General features: G+C 41.2%; 1 protein-coding gene across 1 annotated transcript in view; it reads right to left on the bottom strand.

The window, feature by feature from the left end:
- The window catches only part of DDX10 (DEAD-box helicase 10), a 248652-nt gene that overhangs the window by 55043 nt on the left and 166486 nt on the right, over positions 1–27123 (bottom strand). The window contains exon 16 of the mRNA XM_075546562.1: positions 22295–22351. Coding sequence (XP_075402677.1) covers positions 22295–22351 — 57 coding nt within the window. The remainder of the gene's footprint in view (positions 1–22294; positions 22352–27123) is intronic.

Below are 27123 nucleotides of genomic sequence, written 5' to 3'. Positions count from 1 at the left end.
GGGGATGTGAATACAAGTACGATCGAGATAGGGAAACAGATGAAAGGTTTCAGAAGCAAGATTAGCATCCATACAAGTAGAAAAGTAACATACTTGTATTTTCACAGGAAAACGCTGCTACAAAGAAACTGAAATTTTGTAGTTAAAGCACACAAAAAAGACACACACACACACCAGCCACCACGAAATACCACAATGAGGTTTTGCTAAAAGAGTCAGAATGGTAGCTGCGCCAGAAATCATACAAGTCAGTTAAGAAGATGGCATGTTGGACAAAATGGACTCCCATTTTTGCTAAAACAAGTTTGTTTTGCAAGCCAACGCTGTCTAAATCTGTGGAGAAAGTGATCTCAAAGTATTGCTTGCTTTGTGCAACTTAGATACTTTTTATAGGCCAACACACCCCCATTCCTCTACCCCCTACGCTGACTTATATAAGTGCTAATTTTAAGTGAGTGAGGAATGTTTGCTTAAGTATTTTATGCTTATAACTAATTTGCTTTTTTTTCTGAAAGAGCTCAATATAGTGAAGAAATGGCTAGTTTTACAGACACTGAAATAGAACACAATGATCTTAAAGGCTATTCAGTGCAAATAACCACTTAATGGAACATCAATTATGTAAAACCAAGCTGAATTTGATTGCAATTAGTCATCAATCTTTTATATATGCGTTCTTTGTTTTGTTGCTATAACATTATACAAGTGTTTAGTGTTCACAGGAATATTTGACAGGATTAAGTTTTCAAGGACACATCATGCAATAGAAAGAATGAAGGTAGCTGCAAGGTAGCTAGCTCACAGGGAAAATTCAGAATTGTGTAATGAAGTCATTTTAGTAAGCCACTGTCACTATATTCATGTTAACTTTTACTTTCGTAATACTTCACTGACGCTCTTTGGTCTATAAACAAAGTGGAGCTAATCACTCACTCTGTCGTCAAAGTACAATCTTTTTCTTCTTTTTTGCTTGTGGGACCAGTGAGCAGGAGGATGAACGGGGGTGTACATGGATGGATCGATATTGGAGGGTGAAGCCAAAATTTATACTAACCTCTATAATTAGTAGAGGGAAAGGATCTTTTCTCAGTAAGGTGGAAAACAGAGCATATCTGATGGAAAGAAAATGGATGTCATGAAGCAGGACGTTAAATTCCAACACTGGCTCTTCAACAACACATCACAATGGCAGCTTTGTCACCCTCGAAGGGTTCAGATAGTGTTGCTCAAATGTTCTGAGTTTGGAGACCAAAAAGAAGCTTGAAGAAATAAGACAGATGGTGTTTCCCGACAAAAGTTTGACAGAACAGCCCTTGCCGCCCTCGAAGAACGAATAAGGAAATAAGGTGCCTCTTATTCCCATGTCATCATGGGAAGACTTTCCTTGGTGCAATTCCCCTGGATGTTTTTCTCACCAACTCAGTTTTCAACTATCTGAAAACTTCTTCCTAAAAAACCCTTGTGATCATCCTGTGTGTTCTAAGACAATCTATCATGAAGATTGAAGCCACCTTAACTAGACTAAGAAAAGGGAGACAATGTAACCTATAGCCATCCACTGATCAGAGAGACATATCAAATATATTTTGTTTGGAATAAACCCTTGTGAGTATGAACTGGACCCCTAGTAGATTTTTTTCAAAGCTTTACCTTAGTTTTTCTAAGAGCAGGATTCTTTTTTGTTCCAGAGTCCCACACCCCAGTAGAGCTCAGGCTGCCTTACCTTGAGGGGAAGGTGCACTTTAATGTACTTTGGGTGACCATTTGGGCTGGGCTTTGCACAGCACCAATTTGCATGTGTTACCTAGGATGATCTTATCTGCACCCCTGTCCCTCTCAAAAATGTCCAATTTGCATGGTGCTAATGGAACTCAGACACTGCATAACATCTTAGCTGTGAATAACATCATTTCTAAAGACAAACAGAATCCGGCTTACAAGTGAACTTTAGGAATTTAAAAGTACAGTTGGAGATTGTCCATATTGAACAATTCCTATTCAGGTCCAGTAACACTGCTTTCTATGATTATATTTTACTGTTCTTCCCTTGAAATGACTCTGAAACATTTATAAAGTTATTGGGCTTTCCCAATAAACAGCATGTTCTAATTCTTCTGTGTCACTGTCTTGAAACTTCATAGTAAATGCTAGATTTTAGTAAATGGTTTGAAGACTTAATAAAAACTGAGTGTCCACTGTTACTGAGTACCAATGTTGCCAGCGGTGATACAGTGATGAAGAAAACAAAAAATCCTGTCATGCAGGTCACCTTCTCCTGGCAGTGAGATATCAAGAACCAGCTAGTGAGACTCCATTTACTGTCTGAAAGAGGTAAATACAATAGACGAAATGGTCCAGGAGTGCCAGGTGAGAAGAGGTGGCTATTTTTTCTATCAGATGGTTAGTAACGTGACATTATAGCAAAAACTTGAAGAGCGTTCCCCTGAGGAAAACAAAGCAACCAGCTATTTAGGACACAAAGCGTGAAGGCCCAAATCCGCAGCAATGAGCTTACATACATCAACCACTGTGAGAACGGCACCGGACCAGGCAGTGTTTTGTGCTACTGTGCATGGCATGGCTGTGAAGGGGCTTCAACAAGTGAGTGAACAAATAAAGTTAAGCCAATGGAGTTTTTCCACTCACTTTTTGAAGTCCCTCACTTGAGGTGGAATGGATTAGATGACACCTAACACAACATATTTAAGAAACAACTAGGAGAAACTGGAATTACACAAGTGACTGGCACAACAGTTGGAAATAGAGCTGATCCACAACTAGATAATGAGAGCTAGATAATGTACCTAAGACTCGGTAACTCTTATTTTCAAATGGGGGAATCCTTGGATGATGGAGTTCTGAACAGAAGAAGGATAAAACATGACTTACTTTTAAAGGACCACTCTGGGTACTATTGGATAACATAGTATACAATTCTGACTAGAGATTAAACTTAGTGAGGGATGGGGGTACAAGGGAAACTACTTAGAGGTCATTACAATAATTCCTGGTAGAAATGCTATTCACAAGGGTCAAAATGAGAGGAGTGGAAGTGTTGCTTTCTATTGTTTAGTTGTTTTCTATTGTTCGCTTTTCTATTTTAATTTTTTTACATTTATAGAAGTTTGCAAAGATACCACAGAGTTCCTTTATACGCCTCCCCCAGTTTCTGTTTTGAACACAGTATGCAATACTTGCCACAGCAAAGAAACCTGCATGGGTATATTATCATTAACCAAATTCTAGACTCTATTAAGCTAGCCCCAGTTTTCCAAGATTGATTTTTAAAGTCAACAGGATTTATTAATGGATTGTGGTAGAATATAAGAAGGAGAACAATCAAGGGCAGTTCTGTTTCTCCCTGATCAATTGGAGGGATGAAGTTATCACTCCCGGGCGTGAGAAGGACTGGCAGACAAAACCATGAAGTTTGAATTTGGATATGTGAGGTTCGAGATTCCACGTGAGAGTGAATAGCCAGAGCCAGTTGCCAATGAGTCTAGAGTTCAGAGAAGAGGTCTGGACTGGATATATTAACTTGAGAAAATTTTATAAGTAAAACTACAAGAACCTGGTGACTAATTGAGTGTGATGAGAACGAAAGAAAGTTAAAATGGCTCTGGTAATTGGTGAAAAATAGTACATTTTTTCTCAATTTCCACTTTCTCCTCATCAGTAAAACACATTTTACCATAAAGGTTTGAAGGAGCTAGATGTTTCCACTTCCAAAATATCAGTAACCATCTTTTATAAAAATTAACACAATTTTCCATTAGATCTCTATGAGAACCTTTGTGGCATAGTGGTTACAAGTTGGGCTGCCATCCCCAAGATCAGATGTTCGAAACCACCAGCTGCTCTAAGAGAGAAAGATGTAGTTTTCTACTCCTGTAAACAGTTTCAGTCTCAGAAAACACACAGAAGCAGTTCTATGTCCTACAAGGGTCCCCATGAATCGTAATCGACTCAATGGCAGTGAGTTTGTTTTTTTTAATATCATAAGTTTTTCTTGGTAAGAAACAAAACAAAATTTCTTTCGACAAAATTATACAAGAATCAGAAAAGGGCAAAACAGACTTTAAAGATATAGTTCTGACTAATACTAATAAACTGCAAGCTGTTCAAAGTAAAACTGGGGACAAGAATTATACTTTTATGGACTTGGGCAAGGCTAATTTTTTCCTACGTTAATAAAAGCTTATCAACAAAAGTGCAGAATAATCTATATCCATTGGGATGATTGTTAGATCTGTAACGATTCACATTGGAATAAAGGCCTGCTGACATGTCTTATTCCAAATGGCATGCTTCTGAAATTTAAATATCAGTATTTTCAGATTTCAACATTAAACAATGAACAAAATGCTTTCTCAATTCAATTCCCTACGACGAGAAAAATGAGTGAAGAAAACTATCAAAGGCCATGACAGAGCATAATGGCAATTTTATACCTTGGCCTTGCTGGGTTAATGGGCTGAAATTTTACAACCTAACCAAAAACCTCGTCTAAGAGAAGCAAGGGCTATAGTTTAGAAAGCAAGCACAGGGCTTTCAACAGTAAATTCCTCCTGCAGTTGGGGAGGTTCCCTGCAATTCTGCATCTGCTCTCTCCCTGCGGGCTCCATTGCTGTCATGACCTTTACCCAGTGTTTATTAAATTATACATCTTAACTCACCGGTGAGTCATGAAATCATTGAATGAGCCATAACTACACTGCTTGTAGTGAAGGACAGAGAAAATCTTGAGTACATCCTAACATCTACTAAAGTTTTATGAAATATTTCTTTCACTGTGTCTGCACAGGACCACTCATGGTCCCACAAACATCTTCAATCATCTAGCCATACAAACAATGTTCCTTGTACCTGGGCTGTCCTACCTAAACTTTCTGGGTTGGATTTCTCTACAAGCCATTTCCCAGTGCTGCTATGGAAAGCAGAATCCTGTGTTATGAGATATTAAATGAGATGAGGCAAACAAAAGCTCCAACCCACATGGCAAGATAAAGAGAAAGAGGAATCCGGTGAAGACTGAGCTGTAAGATCTAGAAAAGTAGGAGTTGCTTACAAACTTGGGTCTCAGGCCATCATTCATAAGTTAGACGCCTTCTAAGTCAAACCGTTTGTGCAAGACTCCCCTAATGACCGAGTGTAACTTCTTTAAGGTCTGAAGGCAAACATAAGCACTCGTACTGTACCACAGTGGCGCCCATTAGGTCCAGAGATTTCTGTGGGGGTTGTTTTGTTAATAATTTTCCTATACACTTTCTTTACTGTCAGTTCTCTCAGTGCTGCCAGGGGACTGGTTTTTAACGGACCACCTGCTCTGATCTGCTTACTTATACCTACTCATGAGGGCAATGACCATAAAGAACACACATTTGAGTGGCGCAAGCCTTCCCTGCAGGCAATGCACCTCTGCTCAGTACACAGTGCTGTAACTTTCCCATCAACGGGCCAGAGGCTTGTTGTTAACTTGGTGGGTCCTAACTTTGGTCGTTAATTATGACATCGGCGGAGGAGGCAGTCAGTCAGACAGTCAGGTGACCGTCCCCATTGAGGCCTACTGTTTGCTGCCATGGTTTAAAAGAAACAACTCTGGAATAGCTTCTCCCATAGCTCCAGCACCAGAAGTCAAAGGGCATGATGCACTAAGGTGTTTGTTAGTGGGGTTGAAGTGATATAATTAACCACATAGGCTGGAGGATAGTAAATAGTCCACAGAGGATGTTTTGCTTCTAGAACAACGCTAGTAAGACATGTGTGGCATTAAGCTTACAGTCCACCTAAGTGGACCTCCCTGGCCGGTGGGGAAATGACAGTAGGCAAGACCCCATTGTTTCTCTCAGCCACGATGCCACGTGAAGGCAGACAAGGAAGAATCGATGTTCACCAGGATAGTTCCTAAAAGTTTGGGGGAATCTGCATGGACAAGTGGTCTTCTCTGTTTGGATAATTCCTGAGAGCCAGAGGGACTGCCCATCTATTCTATGGTGTCTGTTTCTTGTTGCGAGTAAGAAGTGCTACTTTTCCGTGTGCTAATGTGCAGTCAGCCTCTAATCAGATGGACATGAAAGAATTGGAGCAACCTCCATTCGTTCGTCGTTCTCTTCTAGCCTCCTCACTGTCTAGAAACTGGGGAAGACCAGAAAGTACATCACAGATTTGTCAGATTTGGTGCAGCAAAGCAGGGTTGGCAGTGTTGTCACTCAAGAATTGATTTCAATTTTAAATAATCAAATGCTTAAATGCATATGGTAATCTATGGCAAAGTGTCCAGTGAAGTTCTGGCTCAAAGTCCCAACTTTCTACTCAGACGGCTCAATACTATGTCGATGAAAAACACATGAGTTGTATACATAAACACACACCGTCTTCTGCTCCCAACTCTTCCGTGGTGCTCAGTGTCTGCTGACTGAGGCTCAACCGCTCCTCAGGGAGGATTCAGGCCCTTTGTTTCTAGCCGTGGCCTACACTGCTCCACTATAAGAACTACCACTGTGCAGGAAACAAAAATAACAACATTCAACTCTGCTTATAATTGGTAACTTAATGCTCTCTTGTTTTTGTTTGATGCCAATTTGGTTCATCCAGCTCTATTTATTCTCACATTAATATTTCCATAGCCCATTACACTGAAGAGCTATCAGAAATATTCATTTGATTTATGCTTCAAAGCCTAAATGAAATGGCTCCTGTTCTGGAAAACTCTTTTTTGAATCCTCCAAGTCAGAAATATTTATTCTAATTTTTGAATTTTTTTGTGTGCCTGTACAATGCATAGGTAGTACTATATTATGTCAATGTTTTCTCTCTTTCTAGAGCCTTCTTATAGAAAATAAGTTAAATGCATGATTTTAGAGGCAGACAGATTGTCACTGAGTAGATGAGAGTCCTTAGGCAGTTTCTATCAACTTGTGTTAATAATAGCTATATGACAGAACTAAATAGCATGTCTTAGCACGGTGCCTAGTACCTGATAAGAACTCAACATCAGCAGCTGCTAAAATAAGTCTCTGCGGTGCATCTTTTACTCCCTGCAGTGGTTGCTAAGTTATTAGGTGCCACCATATCCGCATCAACGTATAGCAGCGCTGTGTACAATAGAACAAAATATTGCTCTGCCAGGAAATAACGCCACAGTCGCTGCTGGTCTGAGTTCATGGTCACAGAGGTTCTTCCTTATGTCTGTTGACCCTCTGTTCTACCAAGGATGAAGCCCTTTTTACTCTTGATACAGTAAAAATTGACATTCTCCTAAATGTTATGCTTTCCCAGAGCCCCAAGAGTTTGCTAGTCAAACCCTACATACTGGAATTGTTTCCATCTCTTAATGCATTTCAACTACCCGCAAAAATATTGTTCAGAATAAGTAACACACCTGCAAATACTACGTGCGAGGGTTAGAGAAAACTCTAAGGATGATAAAAAGTACCTTTAGTAGGTCCTGAATAAACAAATTGAAATCAGACTTTGAGAGCTAAAAAGAGCCCTAAGGAACATCTTTTTCAGGGAACTGAGAGCCAGGATAGTTGAAAGGTCACCCAGTGATCTGCAGGCAGTGCCAGAAGTGGAAGGCAGGCTTTCCAGCCATTAGTCCTGTAAGCCAGCGCTAGTTTCCCATTAACAAACCAGGGGTGCTTTATTCCAGGATGGCCAGCTCAAAGAGCTAGCTCCTTCCCTCCACACTGAGCTTGCTCTTACAGGAACTCCTGCCAAGGAAAGTCAAGTCTTTCTGTCTTTTACAAGCTTCAGACATGCATGCCTTCCCTAGCCTTACTCATTTATAGCACAGTACAGTGTTGGTTTTCGTGTTGTTCCTGAAGGTTTCAGGACAAGAACAAAACCAGGCACACCAAGGGAGCGCTGGAGGCTGGCCATGTGAGTGAGGTTCCAAGTGGATTCCACTGTAGTGTGCGACAATCTAACCCAAGAAGGCAAAGTCTGAGCACCTCCGGGTTGTAAGCGAGCACAAAGTGCATATCTGGATTTAGACGGGGTAGTAGCAGCATGTGAACTACACACATATACACTGCATGAGCACACAGAAGTAACTCCTTTCCCTCTGAGGTGCAGGAGTGTTGAAGGTGGGTGAAGATAGACATGTGTGTTTTGATACATATTCTGTTGGCTTGGACACAACATACTCCGGCCTAGATTTCAGATTGTCTAAAGACTCTGCACATATAAATACAGACCAGCTCACAAAGCATATTATTTTCACAAGGGCACAAGAAGATTAACAAAGGAGGCAACAACACAGCTGTTATTCTAAAGAAAAGAAAACAGACACAGAAAAATGACTGCCGTGGAAAAATGACTAAGGTGTACTGGTAAGAACTGAAGCTGGGCATCTTACTCCCAAGGAGCTCTAACAACCCGGCAGTTAATGATGAGAGTTGACCTTAACCTTGGATCTATCTAACGTTACTGATGAACTCACAATGGGGGCGTAATATCATTATGATTTCCCTTTAGCTCAGAGATGACTTAGTGTTTTTTTCCTCCTTTCTTTTACTTTCTGTTATCCTCAAGAGAACACACACACACACACACACACACACACACGCACACGCCATGTACCAGCTGTACAGAGAAACGCAAAAGTCTTTAGAGTTGGATAGATGCCAGGAGGGTGAGATCAATAACAGTCGTGTTTAGAATGTAGAGGAGACACATGCTAAAAGCAATTCAGGAAGGCTGAAGCCCTATGACAATTTGCTTTCTAGTTTCCAAAGAAAACTGCATTAATATAAATAAATGGATGAGCTTGAGAGTGTCTATCATTTCCTACTAATGGAAATGAGATGGAGTTTATGAACTAAAACTCAAATGTGTTGGTAGGAAGGAGGAAAACTGATGTACCGAGCTCAAAAATAAAGATGAGTATGATAAAATGACTGTTCTTCATTCTAGCAGCGATCATTTCAAAATCCAAAACAGAGCAATATATTCTTGATCAAGAAATTTCTGGATCATATATACACTATCTCTGCAGTATTGCTAAATTTAACATTTGATCTAGAACTGCAAAGAGAGATTTGGTCCCTTGAGTAAAAATGAAATGAGGCAATATTAACAAAATGTACCTTCCCTGCCCCCAATAAAACTATAATTCTTAGCATTGAACCGCACGCATGGTAGGTGCTCTGTAAATACACGTGTCTCCAGCACAAGTTGGTGTGCCAGGAGAAGGGGCAGGAAGCTTTGACCCTCTGTGGCCCAGACACAACAAGCAGCAAGTAAAAGTTCACCCCCAAAAGAGCTCTTAAGTCACAAAATTAAAGATTTCACAGAGTAGAGTTTGTATATACCATATCATGAATACTTAAAAATCAGAAATTAACTTCACTGTATGAATGATTACCAAAATTGGGAATAGCCTCTTGGGAATTGATATAAATTTCCCATTATTTCCTTTTCCCATTTACTTCCTTCTCCTCTGAAAGGTAGTGGACACAGGTGTTCTTCTTTCAATAAATAGTACTGTCCTCTTCCTCCTCCCCCTCTATTTACTTCTTCTTAACTAGGATTTGAACTAAGTATTAAAAGTGTGTTGAGTTCTGTTTACACACAATATAGCAGCGCTTTCAGTTGAGTCTAGTATAAGAAGTCATTTAAAGTCCAAGTATTTTTACAAGATGGTAGCAACATATATATCATTTATGGGAGCACTTGACAAACTAGTATTTGAATTCAGCATAAAACCAAATGTTCATTTTGTTAATCTTGGTAACTTTTGTACTTTTACACATGTATTTGTACTTCTTTATTTTTCAGCACATTTATTGAGACTTTTGTCTTCTGGGACAAGAATGATGACAGACTAATCTCTTATCAGTCTCTAAAAGTCTTATTAACAAATTTATCTATCTCCTTATGTAAACCATTGTGAGTTGTAAGATAATATCAAAATACAGGACAATGATTCTAAGTCTCAGATGCTACAATTATGATGTCCCATCCACGCCCCTGACACACAGTCTAGAAAATGAAGTCTGTATTCACAAAGGGGCTTCAAATAGCCCACGGAGAAAAATCCCTTATCTTTTAGCCCCATTTATTCCATGGACTTTTCCCCCATGGATTTTTTAATTAATCATTTTATTGGCAGGCTTTTACAAATCTTATAACAATACATCATTCAAGTGTATTGAGTACACTTATACACATGTGGCCATCAACCATTCCAAAACATTTTCTACTTGAAAAAGTGTCAAGCTCTTCTTTGTTTCGCCCCTAATCCACGCTGCCCATGTAATACCAGAGTCAAAACCATTATTACCACTCAAATAACGTTATTCTGTTCTGATACATCTGTCTGTAAACCCCAAGCCCTAGCATGAGAGTCATGTATGCCTGCACACAAAGGGTTTCACAGGGTTAGTTTATTCTTTTGGGCCCAATGAGAACTCAACATCCCAAAGTACTGGAAAAAGCCTAACTGACCACCCAACGGAGCAGGGTCCATCAGACCACAGAATAATGCAATTATTGTTTCCACCACAGACACCAGGAGACACACACACACTTTTGGATTTCTAAATTGCTTTTTTGATACTGTATTCTAATCATCAGTATATTTTCCTCAACTAGTTTATCTGGTTAGCACAGTTTATCATGCAAGCTTCATAAAATAAAAGAACATTCTCTAAGAAGTTTAAAAAGAAATTCCTCTGGAAATAGTCATTAAAATCCTGTTTTAAATTAACCAGGCATTGAGTTACATTGACAGTAACATTACATTAAAAGCAATGGCCTGATTTGTTTTTGGAAAACTTTTTCCTTGCTCTCAAGATTAATGGCTTGCCCGGGACAGACTTAGGGCTGCTCTCAATCAGAGCTCAGGAAGCAAGCAACGGAGAGAGGAAGACCGGGCTCTGTGTGACTGATCAAATGACCTTCATCACCCACTTCAACTTCGGCGTGGCCCTGGTTTCCCAATCTTAAAACTGACGCGAGGAGAACTCAGAGGCATACTTTCATCAAGTGCCCTCAGCAGTGCGTCCTGAGTACACAACTAGACACTGGAGGACTTAGCTTAAAAGAACTCATGTTCAAGCCATTAAACACTATCATTCCTTTATAACTCAGGCTAGGCTTGTTCTGTACACACTTCAGAAATTTTAGGAGATCTAAAGCCTTTGGTTAACATTTGGTTCCATTTAAAGAAGTTAACATCATCAGACATTTAAAACTGCATCTATCAGTTTAATATTTTGTGCTTCCTAATTAGTGCTTCAATTGTCTGACTTTAGAAACACAATCTTCTTGATCTATTCTCGATGTAATAAATTAAATTCATAAACACAGCAAACTTGGCATTCTCTTGGTGTTCCAGGAATGTACAAAACTCAGTAAAATTTCATCTTAGAATGAAAAGTCTAATTACTCATGTATGAATCTCAAATTAGAATCCAAAATCAAGACCCAAGTCTTTTAACTAAATATTGCTTTTGTTGTTAGGTGCTGTCAAATGAATGCCAGCTCACAGCACACGACATTGTGAACAGAGAAGAAAATATGGCCTGGTCCTGCACCTCCTCAGGCCTTGCTGTGCTTGAGCTCACTGAGGCAGCCACCATGTCAATCCACCTCTCACCTAGGGTCTTCCACATTTTTGGCTAACCCTCGGCCAAGCATGGTTGTCTTTCTTCAGGGACTGTTGCCTCTTGATAGCATGCTCCGAGTACATGAGACAAAGTCTGCTATCCTCACTTCTAAGGCGCAAACTACTAAACATGCTGTATCTTAACAGAAAAAAATATCAGAGCTGCAAGGGAGAAGCACATGTCTGATCAGTGCACATGGGAACAAATGAAGGGGGAGGAAGACAGAGTGGAGCATGTCCTGGTCCACCAAGCCTTGAAGAAGGTATTCCTGATCAGAGCAGTCAAAGAACAAAGAGTATCATATGGCCAGCCTCTCTATGAGACACGACATTCTCACTGATCCATAGCCCTACAGGGACAACACTGGAATCACATTGTGGGAACTGCACTCGATCTGATGCCACCACAAAACACTAAGGGTGTGCAACAAAACAGCAAGGAAAACAGAGCAACCAATCAATCCCCAAGGAATACCAAAAAGAGACTTTGGGGCCAGGGCATGGCACCCCATCAGACTCAACCGGAAAACAATCCTAAAGGTCAACAAACTGACCTTGAACTAACTACAAGCTTTTCTTTTTCTTTTAAATCATTGGTGGTTTTGTTGTTGTTTTGTTTTCCTTTGTTGCTTGGTTTTGCTGTCTTGTTTTTGTGCATATTATTATCTCTGCAGGTCTATCTAGATAAGATAGGCTGGAAAAACAATCTGGAGGTGAAAACAATAGGACCAAAGGTTCTGGGGGTACATGGGAGAGGGGGAGGTGGGGGGAAGGAAGTGGTGTTAACAAATCCAGGGACAAGGGAACAACAAGTGATCCCAAATCGGTGGCAAGGAGAGTATAAGAGGTCTGGTAGGGACTGATCAAGGGAAATGTAACCGAGAGGTATTACTGAAAACCCAAATGAAGGCTGAACATGATAGTGGAACAAGAGGAAAGTAAAGGAAATAGAGGAAAGAACTAGGAGGCAACGGGAATTTATAGAGTCTAAATAAAGAGAACTAGATCTATGTGCATATATTTATAGGTTTACTATTAAGGTAACAGATGGCCATTGAGCCTCCACTCAAGTACTCCCTCAATGCAAGAACACTTTTTACATTAAACTGGTATTTCATAATGCTCACCTTCCCAACACAATCAACGAAGACAAATGAGTGCATAAGTAAATATGGTGAAGAAAGCTGATGGTGCCCTGCTATCAAAAGACATAGCTTCTGGGGTCTTAAAGCCTGAAGATAAACAAGCAGCCATCTAGCTGAGAAGCAACAAAGCCCACATGGAAGAAGCACACCAGCCTGTGTGATCACGAGGTGCCGAAGGGATCAGGTATCAGGCATCAAAGAACAAAAAATTATATCATTATGAATGAGGGGAGTGCAGAGTGGGAACCCAAAGCCCATCTGTAAGCAACTGGACATCCCCTTACAAAAGGGCCTCAGAAAGGAAACAAGCCAGTCAGGGTGCAGTGTAGCAACGATGAAACATACAACTTTCCTCTAGTTCCTAAATGCTTCCCCCCCCCCACCCCCGCTACTATCATGATCCGAAATCTACCTTGCAAGTCTGGCTAGACCAGAGGATGTACACTGATACAGACAGGAGCTGGAAACACAGGGAATCCAGGACAGATGATCCCTTCAGGACCAGTGGTGAGAGTGACGATACCGGGAGGGTGGAAGGAAGGTGGGGTAGAAAGGGGGAACTCATTACAAGGATCTACATATCAACTCCTCCCTGGGAGACAGACAACAGGAAAATGGGTGAAGGGAGATGTCATACAGTGTAAGATATGACAAAAATAAAAAGAATTTATAAATTATCAAGGGTTCATGAGGGAGGGGGAAAATGAGCTGATACCAAGGGCTCAAGTAGAAAGAAAATGTTTTGAAAACTATGAAGGCAACAAATGTATAAATGTGCTTGACACAATGGATGGAAGGATGGATGGATGGATAGACAGACGAACTGTGGTAAGAGTTGTACAAACCCTCAATAAAATGATTTAAAAAATATGCCTCAGAGCTGACGTTCTCATAATCTTGAACACTTCTAAACTTAATTTTACCATCTCTAAGCTGAAAGTGATTTATCTTAAAGGAAATAACTATGTCATTCTATACATTTTTAGAAGGCATGGTAGTGTAGTGGTCAAAACATTTATGTACTAACCAAAAGTTTGATGATTCAAACCCACTAGCAGCTCCAGGGGACAAAGATGTAGCCCTCTGCATCTGTAAAAACCACAGCCTAGGAAACACTATCAAACAGTTCTCCTGTCGTATAGGGTTGTTATGATTTAATGGCAAAAGTTTTGGTTTCATTTGTAATCCATTTTTGGACTTGAGAGAGCCTATGTATTTCGTTAGGGGTATAGATATAGCTTATGCACCCTGGCAGTGTTGTGGATTGAGCTACTATGCAGGTAAGTCAGCAGTTCAGTCCAACCTGCTGAAGAAAAAAAATAGGGCTGCCTGAGATTCCTCAACATTGACACCCTCAAAAACACTGTGCAATCACTACGGGTTGAAATCAACTTGAAGGGGGTGGGTTGGTCTTAGCTTGCTCATGTTATCCTGGATAGGGGAACCAAAGGGACAACTGGGGCGTCACTCACACAGCTCGTACACCGTTGTAAAGCTGCGGTGTTCCTTATCCATTTGTCAGTTCATTCAACTTTGTATTTATTTGGCTCTAAAGATACAGCTTTTCCTCCTATGCCTAAAACTTTTGATGTTGGTAGGAATACTTTATTTTTTCAAATCTTAGGAAAGTAGATGATTCCTGTAAATATCACAATATTTGACTGAACTGACTACCTGATTGTCTACTTGGCTACAAAATATAACTCCATTCTATGAACGGTGACTACTGAAGTGGTACTGACACAAAAGGACCTGCTGTGCGTGGGTTTCCGAAACTGGAACTGTTTACAGGAGTTCAACGCTCAGTGGAGCTGCCAGTGGTTTCAAACTGCCAACCGCCTGCCAGAGTCTTCCAATGTTAAATAATCAGTCATCTTTGCCCACTGGGGTGTGCACAAAAGGTACTATAACTTTCCCTTATTAAAATAAAATCAATAGTGCTCCCACTGAAAGATTATGATGTTTTTTTTTAAGGGTGAAGGGCTAACTATAAAAGATGGGGGAAGTTTTTCTAACATAATCTTGTCAATGTACAGAAACATTCATTTACAAAATGATCAACTGGGATAAGAGGTTGTAAACATAAAAAGAATCATCCAAACCTATGAGTAACCTAGAGGGACCCCAAACTTACTGCCACTGAGCCAATTCCAATTCACAGCAACCTTGTGTTGGGTTCCTGAAGCGCTGTAAGGCTTTCCAGGGGCAGAACGCCCCATCTCTCTCCACCAGAGTTGTCGGTCGGACTGAACTGCCAGCCTTGCGGTGAGCAGTGCAAAGCTTCCCCGTCCGCTCCACCAGGGCTCCCAGGCGAGTGGAATGAACTCCCAAACCAAACTCACTGCCACTGAGCTGACTCTCACTCCTCAAGACCGGTGTGTTTCTGAGACTGTACATCTTTACAGGAGTAAGTTTCGAACTGCTCAACTTGTGATTAAAAGCCCAATGGGTAGCCACCGGCTTCTTAAAGATTAGAGTAGCAGTTACAAAAGCAGGTACATCTGACACCACAATCAAATCTAACTCATTGCTGTGGATTCGATTATGACGCGTGACAAACCCTACAGGAGAGCAGAAGACGCCCACAGCGTTCCCGAGGCACAATCTTTATGGAAGCAGACAGCCAACAGCGTGCTGGTCTGTTCAAACCCCTGACTTTTTGGTTAGCAGCGGAGAGTTTAACAATTGTGCCACTAGAATGGCGAAAGGGAAAACCCTTCAGCCAAATCTTAGAGAGAGAGAGAGAGAGAGAGAGAGAGAGAGAACACAAAACAGTGGGCTTTCCCCATAAGGATATCATGAGCCAGTCTTCTCTCTCTCAGGGTGAACATTCAATTCTCATGACTGCAAGAAGGCAACTCTCAGACAAAGCAACACTGAAATGCCCTCTTCGGTCATTCATGACGGTGATAACTGCTGAGCCATCCCCGTGCTCTTCTTTCTCCACCACAGAGACAAAGAGCCACCACACAGACCCCAAAGCACACCAGCAGCAGACAACCAATCAACGCTAAGTCTACTTGGGTTTCTCTAGGTAACCCAGGCAGAGAGTAGAGGGGGAAATAGCAAGTTACCTAAAACACTCAGTGTTGCTTATTTAAAAAGTAGAACAGGATGAACGGGTCTTATTATAGCCCTAAAAGAGGGTTATTATTTGAGCAGTTCACTTAGCGAAATGGAATGACTCATTGAGGGCACCATTAAAAATGATTGTATCACTGCAGCCAATGATGCTCTGCAAGAGTTCTGTCCCTTCTGACGGGAAAGCAATTTCCTTCCACAGAGCACTTCCGCTCTCTCTGGGAACTGGAACTATAAACATACTTTTGTTTCCATTATCCTGTTTTTAATTTTATCAAAAGCAGTTTGGTTTGAAATAAACTTACCCATTATAGCCCTTAAATCCTAATCATATTAAGAAATAGATCAGTAAAAAATAGTATTGTACAAATACAAAATAAATAAATAAAAAGTGGGGTGTGAAGGAGACAGTAAGGGGAAAAAATCTTAATAGAGTGTTAATCGATGAAGCACTATCAAAAAATTAGTAAAGATAGAGGCTTGAGATCTAGAAAAGTTAGGCACAGCCTTCTCAACATTTTTTGATGTCCAATTAGTAATTCATGTAACGAGATATTGGTCCTTTAGCAGCTCAGTTCACAGTAAGATATGAAGGGAGAAGCAAGTTATCTTCAAATGATGAGAAAGGTCCAGGCCTTATAGTAGGAATTGGGGTATATACACTCCATACCTCTATATTTCTCAGCTTTGGTCATAGGACCACCCGAATGTAAACATGATTTAGAGCAGGGGTGCTCAATACGTCAATCGCAATCTACTAGTCAATCGCGAATGTAGTGTGGGTAGATCGCATGGCATTAAAAAAGTAAATGTAAGCCTATCATTAATCCTGTCACTTAACTGATATACAGCGCAGCCAATCAGATGCAATCATAGGTGTCAAATGCATAAACAACTGCACTAAGTGCAGCAAAACTGATGAGCTAAGTTATCTCCAATTTTTAGACCTTGAGTTTTTCTCTTAAACGTAAGAAAGAGTATTAAAATGAGTGGGGAGCTGGACCAAGTAAGAAGACAAAAACGTATCACTTTCCTACGGAATGGGAGATTTTGACCCTACAAGCCGACATTCAGCTGGAGTCCAGGGCGCATGCACAGTGCTGGAGCTTCCTCGCAGAGGGGAAGTGCCCAAACATGAGTAAATGTGCTGCCTCCTTGACTGCATTACTCGGCTCTACTTATTGATGTGAGTCAGCCTTTGCCCACAGAAAGATCATGGAGTCCAAGTACCATTCCGCCATGACTGATGATCATTTGGAAGTGTGCTTGAGGCTGGCTGTCAGCAGCTACTGTCCGGACTAGGCATCCCTGGCTCATTCCATTCAGTGCAAGTCATCAGAGTAAACTCAAGTCATGACAAAAAATGTACACCGTTAATGGTGTTGTATTGTGCAATATGGACTCATGCAGCTATACAAGGTACATAAACATACATTGTACATATAAAGATTCTCAATACATTTATGAATAAATGTAATAAATAAATATATATGTTTTGCATTTTTGCAGTTGGTAGATCATTTGACTTGATCATTTTATAAGTAGCTCACATACTGATTTAGAGCGACTGTGAAACATACAAAGTCCCTGTGTGATACACACAGTTAATGTCCATGGTTACTAACCTAAAGTTGGAGGTTCACATCTACCCAGTTACCCCAAAAGAACATATTGAGGCTCTTCTCCGGAAAAACCAGCCATTGAAATTCCTAAGGAGCACAGTGTCATTCTAACACTCATGGGGTGGCCATGAATTAGAATGGACTCTGGTGTTTTGTGGAAAGTGTACCTCTTCATTTTACCATGGTGAGCAAAGAATAGAAGGAATACGCCACCCCAGGGTTACCCAGCAATGGATAGCCTTTCCAGATTCCCAATTCAGAGTTCTCACCTCAACCCATGCCCCTTTGTTACTTGTCTATGAATAATCATTAGCCCGTGTATCATAGATTTTTTTTGAGGGTGGGGGGTGGCAGGGAGGGGAGATGTAAAGAAACTCCGCAAACAGTAACAGTGAATTAGGATTCAGGGAGCCAAAATATTGGTGCCATTGGGCAAGTCTGACTCCCTTGCAGCTTAATTGGCTTGGGTACTTTAAAAACACTAAGTTTAAACATAAATAAGTAGAATTATCTTTTCAAAAGCTTCCCTGGAAGCTGAAGATAAAAGTAGATAATAACTTGTAGCCACTGGTACTCTGAGAGCCTAAAGTCCCACACAAATGACCCCGTCATCCTCTGTGGTGACCTGGTTTGCCTTTCAACCACTCAGTGGATGTCAGATGTTTTGAAGGACTGATATTACGGTTTTCACTTTGTCAAGTAATGATGTCTTTGTTTGTCTAATCTTCTACTAGGAACTATCATTACTATTCCCTGAGTCAGGGGTGTCAAACTAGCGGCCTGTGGGCTGTATACGGCCCCCGAGGTAATTTATTGTGGCCCACAATGCTCTGAAATAAAATGAAAATAGAAAAAAACTGTTATGAAGAAAATAGCGCTTAGGGGAGATCGAGGCAATACCGTACCCACAATTCCCTTTTATTTCAGAGCATCACGGGCCACAAAAATTACCTCGGGGGCAGCATGCATGCAGCCTGGGAGCCACCAGTGTGACACCCCTGCCCTAAGTGAACAAACTTTTTAATCCTCAAGATGTAGAAAGAACATATGAAAATGAAAAAGCGATGTTTTATGTTTCACGGTGGGCCAGAGAGAAAGTCATTATAGACTCTGATGAGGAAACCAACTGACCCCTACCTCATCTCAACTCTGTCCGAATTCTAAGTTTACACTCGGGCTGGGGCACTCCCATTCTAAGAGGGCTGGTCGCAGACGGCTTTTCTGTTAGTTGACACTGTTTTTGGTGTACAAGAAACTATTTCCCAAGCCTACTGTTTGCTAAGAAAATGAATTAAATGCCTTAGGGCAATTAAAAAATAAATCTAGAAAGAGGCAACAAATGAAAATTTGTGATCGTTGCAAAATTTCATTTTCCAAAACCCAGAACATCATTTTGGTTATTTTAATAATGCGGCCGTGTTAAAAAAGGAACTACAGTCATCTGTAATGTACTCATAAAAACACTTAATTTTTCCAGGACTATGTTTCTAAGTTATTTCTTACTCTTTGTTCCTTTATAGGATGTGTTTGGGTTCTATCAAAATATTTTTGTGTACCATATATACTAGAGTATAAGCCAACCCAAATATCAACCGAGGCACCTAATTTAATTGCATTAAAAATGTGCTGGAAAAACTCGGCTTACACACGAGTACATACGGTAACTAACAAAACTCTACTTTCCTGTCACAGTCTTATCACACGGAGATTTTTCTGGGGATCTAGTTCCTCAAGTTCTCATGCAGAGTTTCTTTTCTTTATATTTCTGAAAAATTCTTCTAGCCACCCATGGTTGATACAGGCGCTTGTGCCCATCAAAGAAACATGAGACAGTCAAGCTGGGAATGAGGTGAAGTTGTGTTTCCGGGACTACGTTACACCCTCTCTGAACCTAAAAAAAGTAGCATGGCCTATTGATCCTAGCTACTACTATTGTTTTTAGATCTCAGTTTAAAATGTCTAAGTTACAAGAGTGCATGACATGCTGTTAGACAAAGCAGAAGCAATTCTTTTGCAAGGTACAAGCAGAGAAGTAAAAGAATACTGAAGAACTTTCCCATGAACTTTCTGAAGCCGCATCTATATCCCAAATCACTGCGCCTCCGGCACTCAGCACAACGTCTGGTGAAGGAAGGCTTCAAGCTTAGCTCCCACATCTTGCACCCTGCACAGTCACATCTCTGTATCGAAAGTTGTATTGGGGCTCTAGGGGGTACGTTTGCTTTTTATTTTATCCGACTCACATTTTAGAACAGTTTTTTTTCTTTTCTTAGAAATACTTTCAATATGCCAGGAAGAGAGATCACTAGTCGTCATTCATAAAATTGAAAACTCACACTATCAATAAAGCTCCTATTTTCTAGGAAATGAAGATGATTCCATCTTAACTTTTCATTGTGATTTTCCAAGTCCTCCATATCCCTCCCCTTGTGGTATGAAACATGATTGCTGCTGAACAGAACGAAAAGCAAAGCAAGAGAAGGCCCCTTTCACACATGTTGAGGAGCTACGCCAATCTTTCATACAACTATAAATGGGTAAGGCTCTACTGAGTCCGCAAGCAGTGTTGGGTCTGACCATCAAGGTGGCTTCTGGATACCTCCACGGGCCTGGGATTGAAAGAGTGCTCTCTGGCCAGTGTGTCTCACTTGATCCAAATAGGGAAATAACTAACATTCAAAAGCCCTACAATGATGTCTTTAAAAGAGCACATAAGAGAGGGCAGCTTTTACTCTAAAACTACCAAGTAGGACTGACCCTTTCCAGGACCATATGCACCCTTCACATGCACACACAGTAGGGCTATCTAATAATTCACACCATGCACTTCTTCTGACTGTCTGAGTCACTGGTTCTTTACCAAGGCTCTCCAAATACTCCTCCTAAGAAGCCTGTTCCAAAGGGGCCCCTGGAAAGCCCAGGGTCTTGTCCAGTCCTATCCGTTGAAAAGAAGCTGCTTGAAAGGGGGCTGACTCAGCCAAATCTGTCACTGCTGCCTGTGCGAGCTGTCTTGAGGAATGTTTGCATCCTGGGTCCCACCCATCCAGCGAGCTCCCCCTGGAAATGTCACTCGTACAAGGGGCCTGCCATCTCTGAGCACCCAGGCAGCCAGGGCTGCCATACGGCGGCAGGGAAACGGAGCGCGGCAGTACTAAAACAGCCGCGTCTACTGAGCAGCAGAGTCCCAGCAGCCGCAGAGCCCTCCTCTGCTTGGTCCTGGCACAAGCCTGAGTGGTTGCATAAAGCGGGCTCTTCTCTGCACAAGAAAGTCCTCCTTTCTTAGATGCTGGAAAGACGAGAAGGCAAATATTGGGGCTGGGGTGGGAAAGGAAGATACCGAAGGGGCTGGAAGGACAGCTTGATGAGCCCACCTGACACAAGGGCCCAAATGGAAAACCCGGTTTCTGAAGGCCTTTACAGATTTTGTCTGCTGAGCTGTCTGTTTTCCCAGCTGCCACAGTTAAAAACAAACCACGCACACCAACGTCGAGAGAAAGAGAACAGGGACCCAGGAAGCAGGCTGAAGGGTGAGAGCAATGTCTTGCAGCTTCGACCAGTATAAAAGCTCAAGCATACAGCATCCACAAGGATATTTATTTTTTAAACCCAATTGGTAAATATACCCGAATAAGCATTAAAAGCCTAAAAGGGTAATAAAATACAGTGATAGGGCTTCTTCTTGACTTCAGATTGTATCTTCTGTTTCACAATTTTTAAAAACAGAAATGAGAGAGGGGTTTTTTGGTTGTGTTTTGTTTTATGCTAAACATACAAAACTTGAAAACACGAAATGCTTTCATTAGACTTAAGTCTACGAAAAATGCCCCCATAAGATCTCATTGTCATGCCATGGTGGTGCCTGTCTGCATTTTAGAAGCAGAAGCAGAATCCACCACTTGATTTAGCAGTCAGCCTGCACACACTGTTCTCTCCTATTCGGGCACCTTTGAAGACAGAGCGGTATTTAATACTGAATATAAGCAGTCTTTTCATCTTACACTGCAGAGTAATTGCTTCCTCCTTCAGAGCTATAGCATGAGTTATCATCTCAGACTTGCTCTCTAAGTGCTGTGGCCAGCGTGGAGAAAAATGACAAAGAACATTATGGGCTTACTCAAGGGAGTCGGATCTTTGCTAACTGACAAGAAGAAATCATGGCTAGCCAGGCATTGCATAATGAGATACAGTATGAGAAATGACATGTTTTCCTGGGCCCTGGCTCTAGGAAATCATTTCTATTAAATGTCTTCAGAATGCAGAATCTTTACCCTTAGTGTCAAATATATCAAATAAAAATTATAGCCATACACAGGTGGTATTTGCAATTGTACATACATCTTTCAGGGAAATTATGTATATATATTTACTGAAAATTGTGGTTTACAGAATAGAGTAAGGGTAGGAAATAAGGCAGACTTTCCCCATATATTCTATAAGCCGATCTGAAGCAACCTGGTGCTTCAACACTTTCCTGTGATCAAGTTAGGTTCACACAGTCTTTCGACTTGGTCTAACGATAACACAGCTCAAAGGTCTATCAGGCCCGGTCACAGAGTCAAGTGTCTCCTGTGTTTAACAGGCACAAAACAGAACGGAGAACAGTGCTGGGAAGAGTGGCTCCAAGCCCAATATACACAACCTGGGGCATTCTTCATCCTGTATCTTAGAAGAAACAAATACGGATGAGAAAGAAAACAACACGCACACATGGGGCTTAATTAATTCAACCCGTGTCAAGACGTGCATATGAATAAGAAATACATTTTAAAAAGAAGAGTACAGAACTTCCAATCCAACATTCTAAACACTATTTGGGTTGAAATGGAAACCCTTACCTTTACTTGTCTCTTGTTGGCTTCTCTTCTGGCTTCCTTTTCTTTCAGTCTCTTCTCCTACCAAAATAAAGAGAAAAACTTTAACAACACATACACAACTTCTGTAATCAACTGTAAATCAGACTATACATTCACAATAGTATATTTTTTTCACAATAGTATTTTTTAAGATAATTGATGTGTAACATTTTTTTCCCAGTGTTTACTGACAGCCACTTTGGGCTTGGCACACATTCTCATTATGTCAGCTAGATCTGGAATCAAAGCCCAGTCCCCACAGCTGTAATACTTCAGGCAGATTCTCAATTTTCTCATCTAAAGCTGGAAATTATAGGAACACACTCTTCGCAAGGTTGACATGCAGTTGATATGAACAGCTGTTTGGCACAATGTTCGATGCACAAACGACAAACCATCCATGTTGGCCTGTGCTCTACAAGGAAGGGAAGGAGAGAGAGACCATGCCCTTCCTTTATCTAACAGTGTCATTTACACAGGACACGGGAGCGCCACCCTGTGCGTACTGAGGAATGTCGCAGTGTTTTCTCAAACAAAAAGGAGTTAGAGATTCTGAAAAACAATGGGTTGTCATTCTTCTAGAGAATGTTATCTAATCGCTTTAAAAGTCATCCATTAGTTTTCCACTGATTACCAAAAAATGGCAGAAAATATGACACTGGTTGTTTTTAGTAATATTTAACACAATTGTTTTTCTTCTTTTAAAAATGTTAAGTACTATCATTTAAAAGAAAATCACTCGGCTATCCTGAGAAATCCCATTTTGACTAAGAGATCTAGTTCCCCCTTAAAAAATAAAGTTGCAAAATAGTAAAAAAGCTCATCTTAGGCTATAATTCTTAGCTGACAATTTACATTTGCTTAAAGTTAATGAAGTACTCAATGTAAAAAGCAAATAGAGAGCATGTACATTTCTTTTCATGAAATAATATAAAGCTGAAGCCAAGATTCTCTGTGACATTAAACACCTTCTAACCATTTGAATTCCAGGGCGCATGCTCAAGTCAGGCTCACAGTAAAAGGCAGGAGAAAAATGTAGACCCCAAACTCAAAACTCTTTAAAGAGACCAAACATTCTGGTCTGATAAAGGCTGGCAAAACCCTTCAAACTATGCCTTCAAGTCTGGAAAGGACTCCAGCCCTGGTGAAATCGTCTTGCAGCCAAAGAACAGACAGTCCCATAAAGTGAACAATCACACTTGGGGGGGACGTTCTCCTCAGAATTATGAGCCAGGACACCAAAAGGACAGCACTGGGCAAAAACAAAGTTCACAAGGCGCGAAGGGACAGCCAAGGACACACGAAAACAGGGAGCCCGGGAAAGAAGCAAAGAGCCTTGTCACGCTGAGGAGACTTTAACGAGAGTCATCACCAACCAACCAGTGCAAAAACTGCTGAACGGTAAACTCCTTTGCTCTGTTGTCACCTGTAACCCAAACCACAGCAAAATGTCCAAAGTTAAAACAAAAACCAAAACACTGGTAGATCAGCTGAAAGGTGCATGCAGTTCTTTAGCCTTACTTAAATGCAAGAAAGGGGAAACGATAGGGCTTGCTTCTTTTCCCACGAAGAGTTACAGTCTGGGAAACTGACGGGGGCACTTCCCCCATCCAAGAGACATACTATACTGTCTAATCAATTCTGGCTCACAGTGGTCCTATGGAGGAGAATTTCTCCAAAGGATTTCTGAGACTGTAAATGTTCACAGGAACAGATGGCCTCAGTTTTTTTCTTCAAAGTGGCTGTTGGGTTTGAACCATTGACCTTCTGCTTAGTGCCCACTATTTAATCCAATGTGCCACCAGGGCTCCGAGTAGTCCTAAAGGATACCATAAGTTATAAAGGGCTTTTTATAAGTGGCTGGCATTCTCTTTATTTTGCTTTGTTTTTAGTGTGCTGTTATTCCCTAAACAAAGACCAGTTATCCCCAGAAGTTTCAAACTCTACCCATCTCCCAAGATCCAAACATCTATCACCTATTCCGTGAACAGTTTCATAGTCCCACTGGTAAATCTAGTAAATCGCTGCTTATTTCTAATTATTAGACAGTACCTATCACACTGACCAGAAGGACTGCAGAGTGTTTTTGACAGTCTGGGGCGATATCGCCTGGATTCACATGTGGACTGCCACGTAATAACTACATAGACCACCACCGCCGAGTCGCTCCGGGTTCATAGCAGCTGGAAGGGCAGAGTGGAATTCCCCACTGAGTTTCCAAGGCTGCAGTATTTTATGGACACAAACTGCCTTATCTTTCTCCCATAGGGCAGACAGTGGTGGAGTAGCTAGTCTTTTGATTAACATTCCTAGGCAAATGACTGGTTCTCTGGACAATGGGGGTCATAATAGCACATGCTGAGAGATACCTAACAACAACAACCACCCCATAGGATGAGGATTAAATAAACAGATGAAAAACATTTGGAACAGCACCTGATACACAGTAAATGATCATTCAAAGTTAGCCATCGGAGTTATCATTTTCATGACTCTACTATTTTATCATATCACACAGAGCTTATCAATTAATGACTGCAAATTATTGATTGCATTTATCTCTGTATGCTTTGAACATAATCCTTATGTCACAGGTGCCCTATAAATGTTTACTGGAAGGAAGGGAAAAAAGGAGCAAGAATTTTAAATTTCTCAGGTGAAGAAACAAAACGCCCAAAAGGTTTTGATTTGCTCATTATTAAAGAGCTTAGAACGTGGCAGAGACTAATCTCAAAACTGGACCTTCAGTTACTGTTAGGCAGCTTAGCCTAGGGAATTGGGAAGTCCATTTACGCATGCCCAGGAGAGCCACCATAGGGACAAAGCTGGATTTTCCTGCCAGTGGGCTCAGATGGGCATTACACCTGGAGCAGCCCACCTGGGCCAGGTGATTGCAATTCAGCCAATGGGAGCGACCTAGGGTCGTTCACCACGCCTCCACCGGGAACCCTTGAAGAGGCAGGGACCGGAAGGGAGAGGGGCTGGTCTGGTCGTCTTCATGGGAGGAAAGAGATCCTTGCGTGACCCTGAGCAGTCTCTGCCAGGCCGCAAGGTCAAAGGAATCCTATGGGTGCTGCGTAAAACCTGAAGCTTCTTTTAACTCTCATTAAATTCACTTGGATCACGAGCCCGGCTTCGGCGTGAATTCTTTCTCATGGGGAGCCAAGGAACTAGGATGCAATCTAGCCGGGAGAGAGAGACCTAACATTACCAGTTCTAGTACTTTCCCAGCTCAATCTCATCGAATTGATTCCGACTCGCAGTGATCCTACAGGGCAGGGGGAAACTGTCCCTCTAGGTTTCTGAGACTGTCGATCTTTCTGGGAGTGCAAGTCTTTTCTTTCTCCTCCCAGACATCCTAGTAAAAACAAAATGTTGGGTCTGAACGGTAGGATACGACTTTAATAACAGAAGGAAACAGTCCCCAGCACCATTTTACAGCAAGCAGCCATTTAATGCAATCACTGTCCAACCACATGCCTGCACTGGCTCCACAATGAGACTGCCAGTCAGAGAATAAACTGAGTATTTTCTTAGTTTGTGGGAGAAAATAATAGATGGAAATTTCTAAACAGTTTTGCACCCAAATTTTTCATAAATGCTGCACTAATTACAGATTTTCTATGAGTAGTAGCAGAAGACAAACTAAATGAAAATAGCAGAATAATTTTAAGGGACTCTGAAATAACAGATTTTAATTGTGCTTAGTTTGAGTGCTTGTTATATTTCATGAATGCATTTATTTATAATTTCATCTTCTTTCATACAGTTAGTTATACTGTAGTCCAGTTTTCTAAAAAAAAATGGAAGAAAAGTTTTCCTGTCTTAAATACTGAAATTAAGTGTGCACATTTTGTTATTTTACCAAGATGAAAATCACTTTCAAATGTTTTTCTGCTTGTGTTAGTCTGGGTACATTAGAGAAACAAATCCACAAAAACTCACATGTGTAATAGAGTTTTATATGAAGGGTAAGTGCACATCAAGAAAACATCCCAACCCAGTGCTGCCCAAGCCCACAAGTCCAACATTAGCCCCTATGTCCAGCACCAATCCACAAAGTCCTCCTCCATCTCACAAAACACAAGCAATGATGCTGACTGCAGGAGGAAAGCCGAGTCAGTGAATGTGTAAGCATCTCAGCGCTGGTAGGGGTCTTCACTTGGCTACTCCAGCACCCAGGGCTGCATCAAGGTAGGTCCATGTGGCTTCTCCTCAGGGATGTCTTGCAGGAAGTGAGCCTTGCCAGCTGAAGCAGAGAACTGACTAAGGCTGCACCCTGGTCCGACCATCAGAAACCAAGAGGCCCGAAAACTCGAAAGGCGAGGATCACTGAGCCATTTATCTCTCCACACTTCAATTAACCCCACATGTATTTATCGGCCAGGTTGGCACAATCAACTACCTCACTGCTTAATCTTTTATTACAGCTATGTAAATATCAGAGGATTAAAACTAAGCTTTTATCAAAATATATCTATTAGAATGACAGCTATTATCTCCTTTTGAACAATAATGAAAAAATCCAAACCCAATGCCATAGAGTGATGGACCTATCAGGGTTTCTGATGCTGTAAGTTTTTATGAGAGCAGACAGCCTCCTCTTTCCCCACAAGGAATGGCTGGTGGTTCTGACCCACCAATCTTGTGGTTAGCAGTCAACAGTTACCCAGCAGGGCCACGCCATGTATAACTGTTCTGAATTATTGAGTGCCAACAGTAGGCAGGGCACATTGCATTTTATTTTTTGAGATAATCATTCTTGTTCTCATTTTACAGATGAAAAATTGGGGGTCAAAGTGGTTCGAGGA

The sequence above is a fragment of the Tenrec ecaudatus genome, chromosome 4 (assembly GCF_050624435.1).
Source record: "Tenrec ecaudatus isolate mTenEca1 chromosome 4, mTenEca1.hap1, whole genome shotgun sequence".
Classification (NCBI taxonomy): domain Eukaryota; kingdom Metazoa; phylum Chordata; class Mammalia; order Afrosoricida; family Tenrecidae; genus Tenrec; species Tenrec ecaudatus.
Note: the sequence above shows the minus strand (reverse complement) of the source record. Positions and strands in the feature narration are given on the sequence as shown.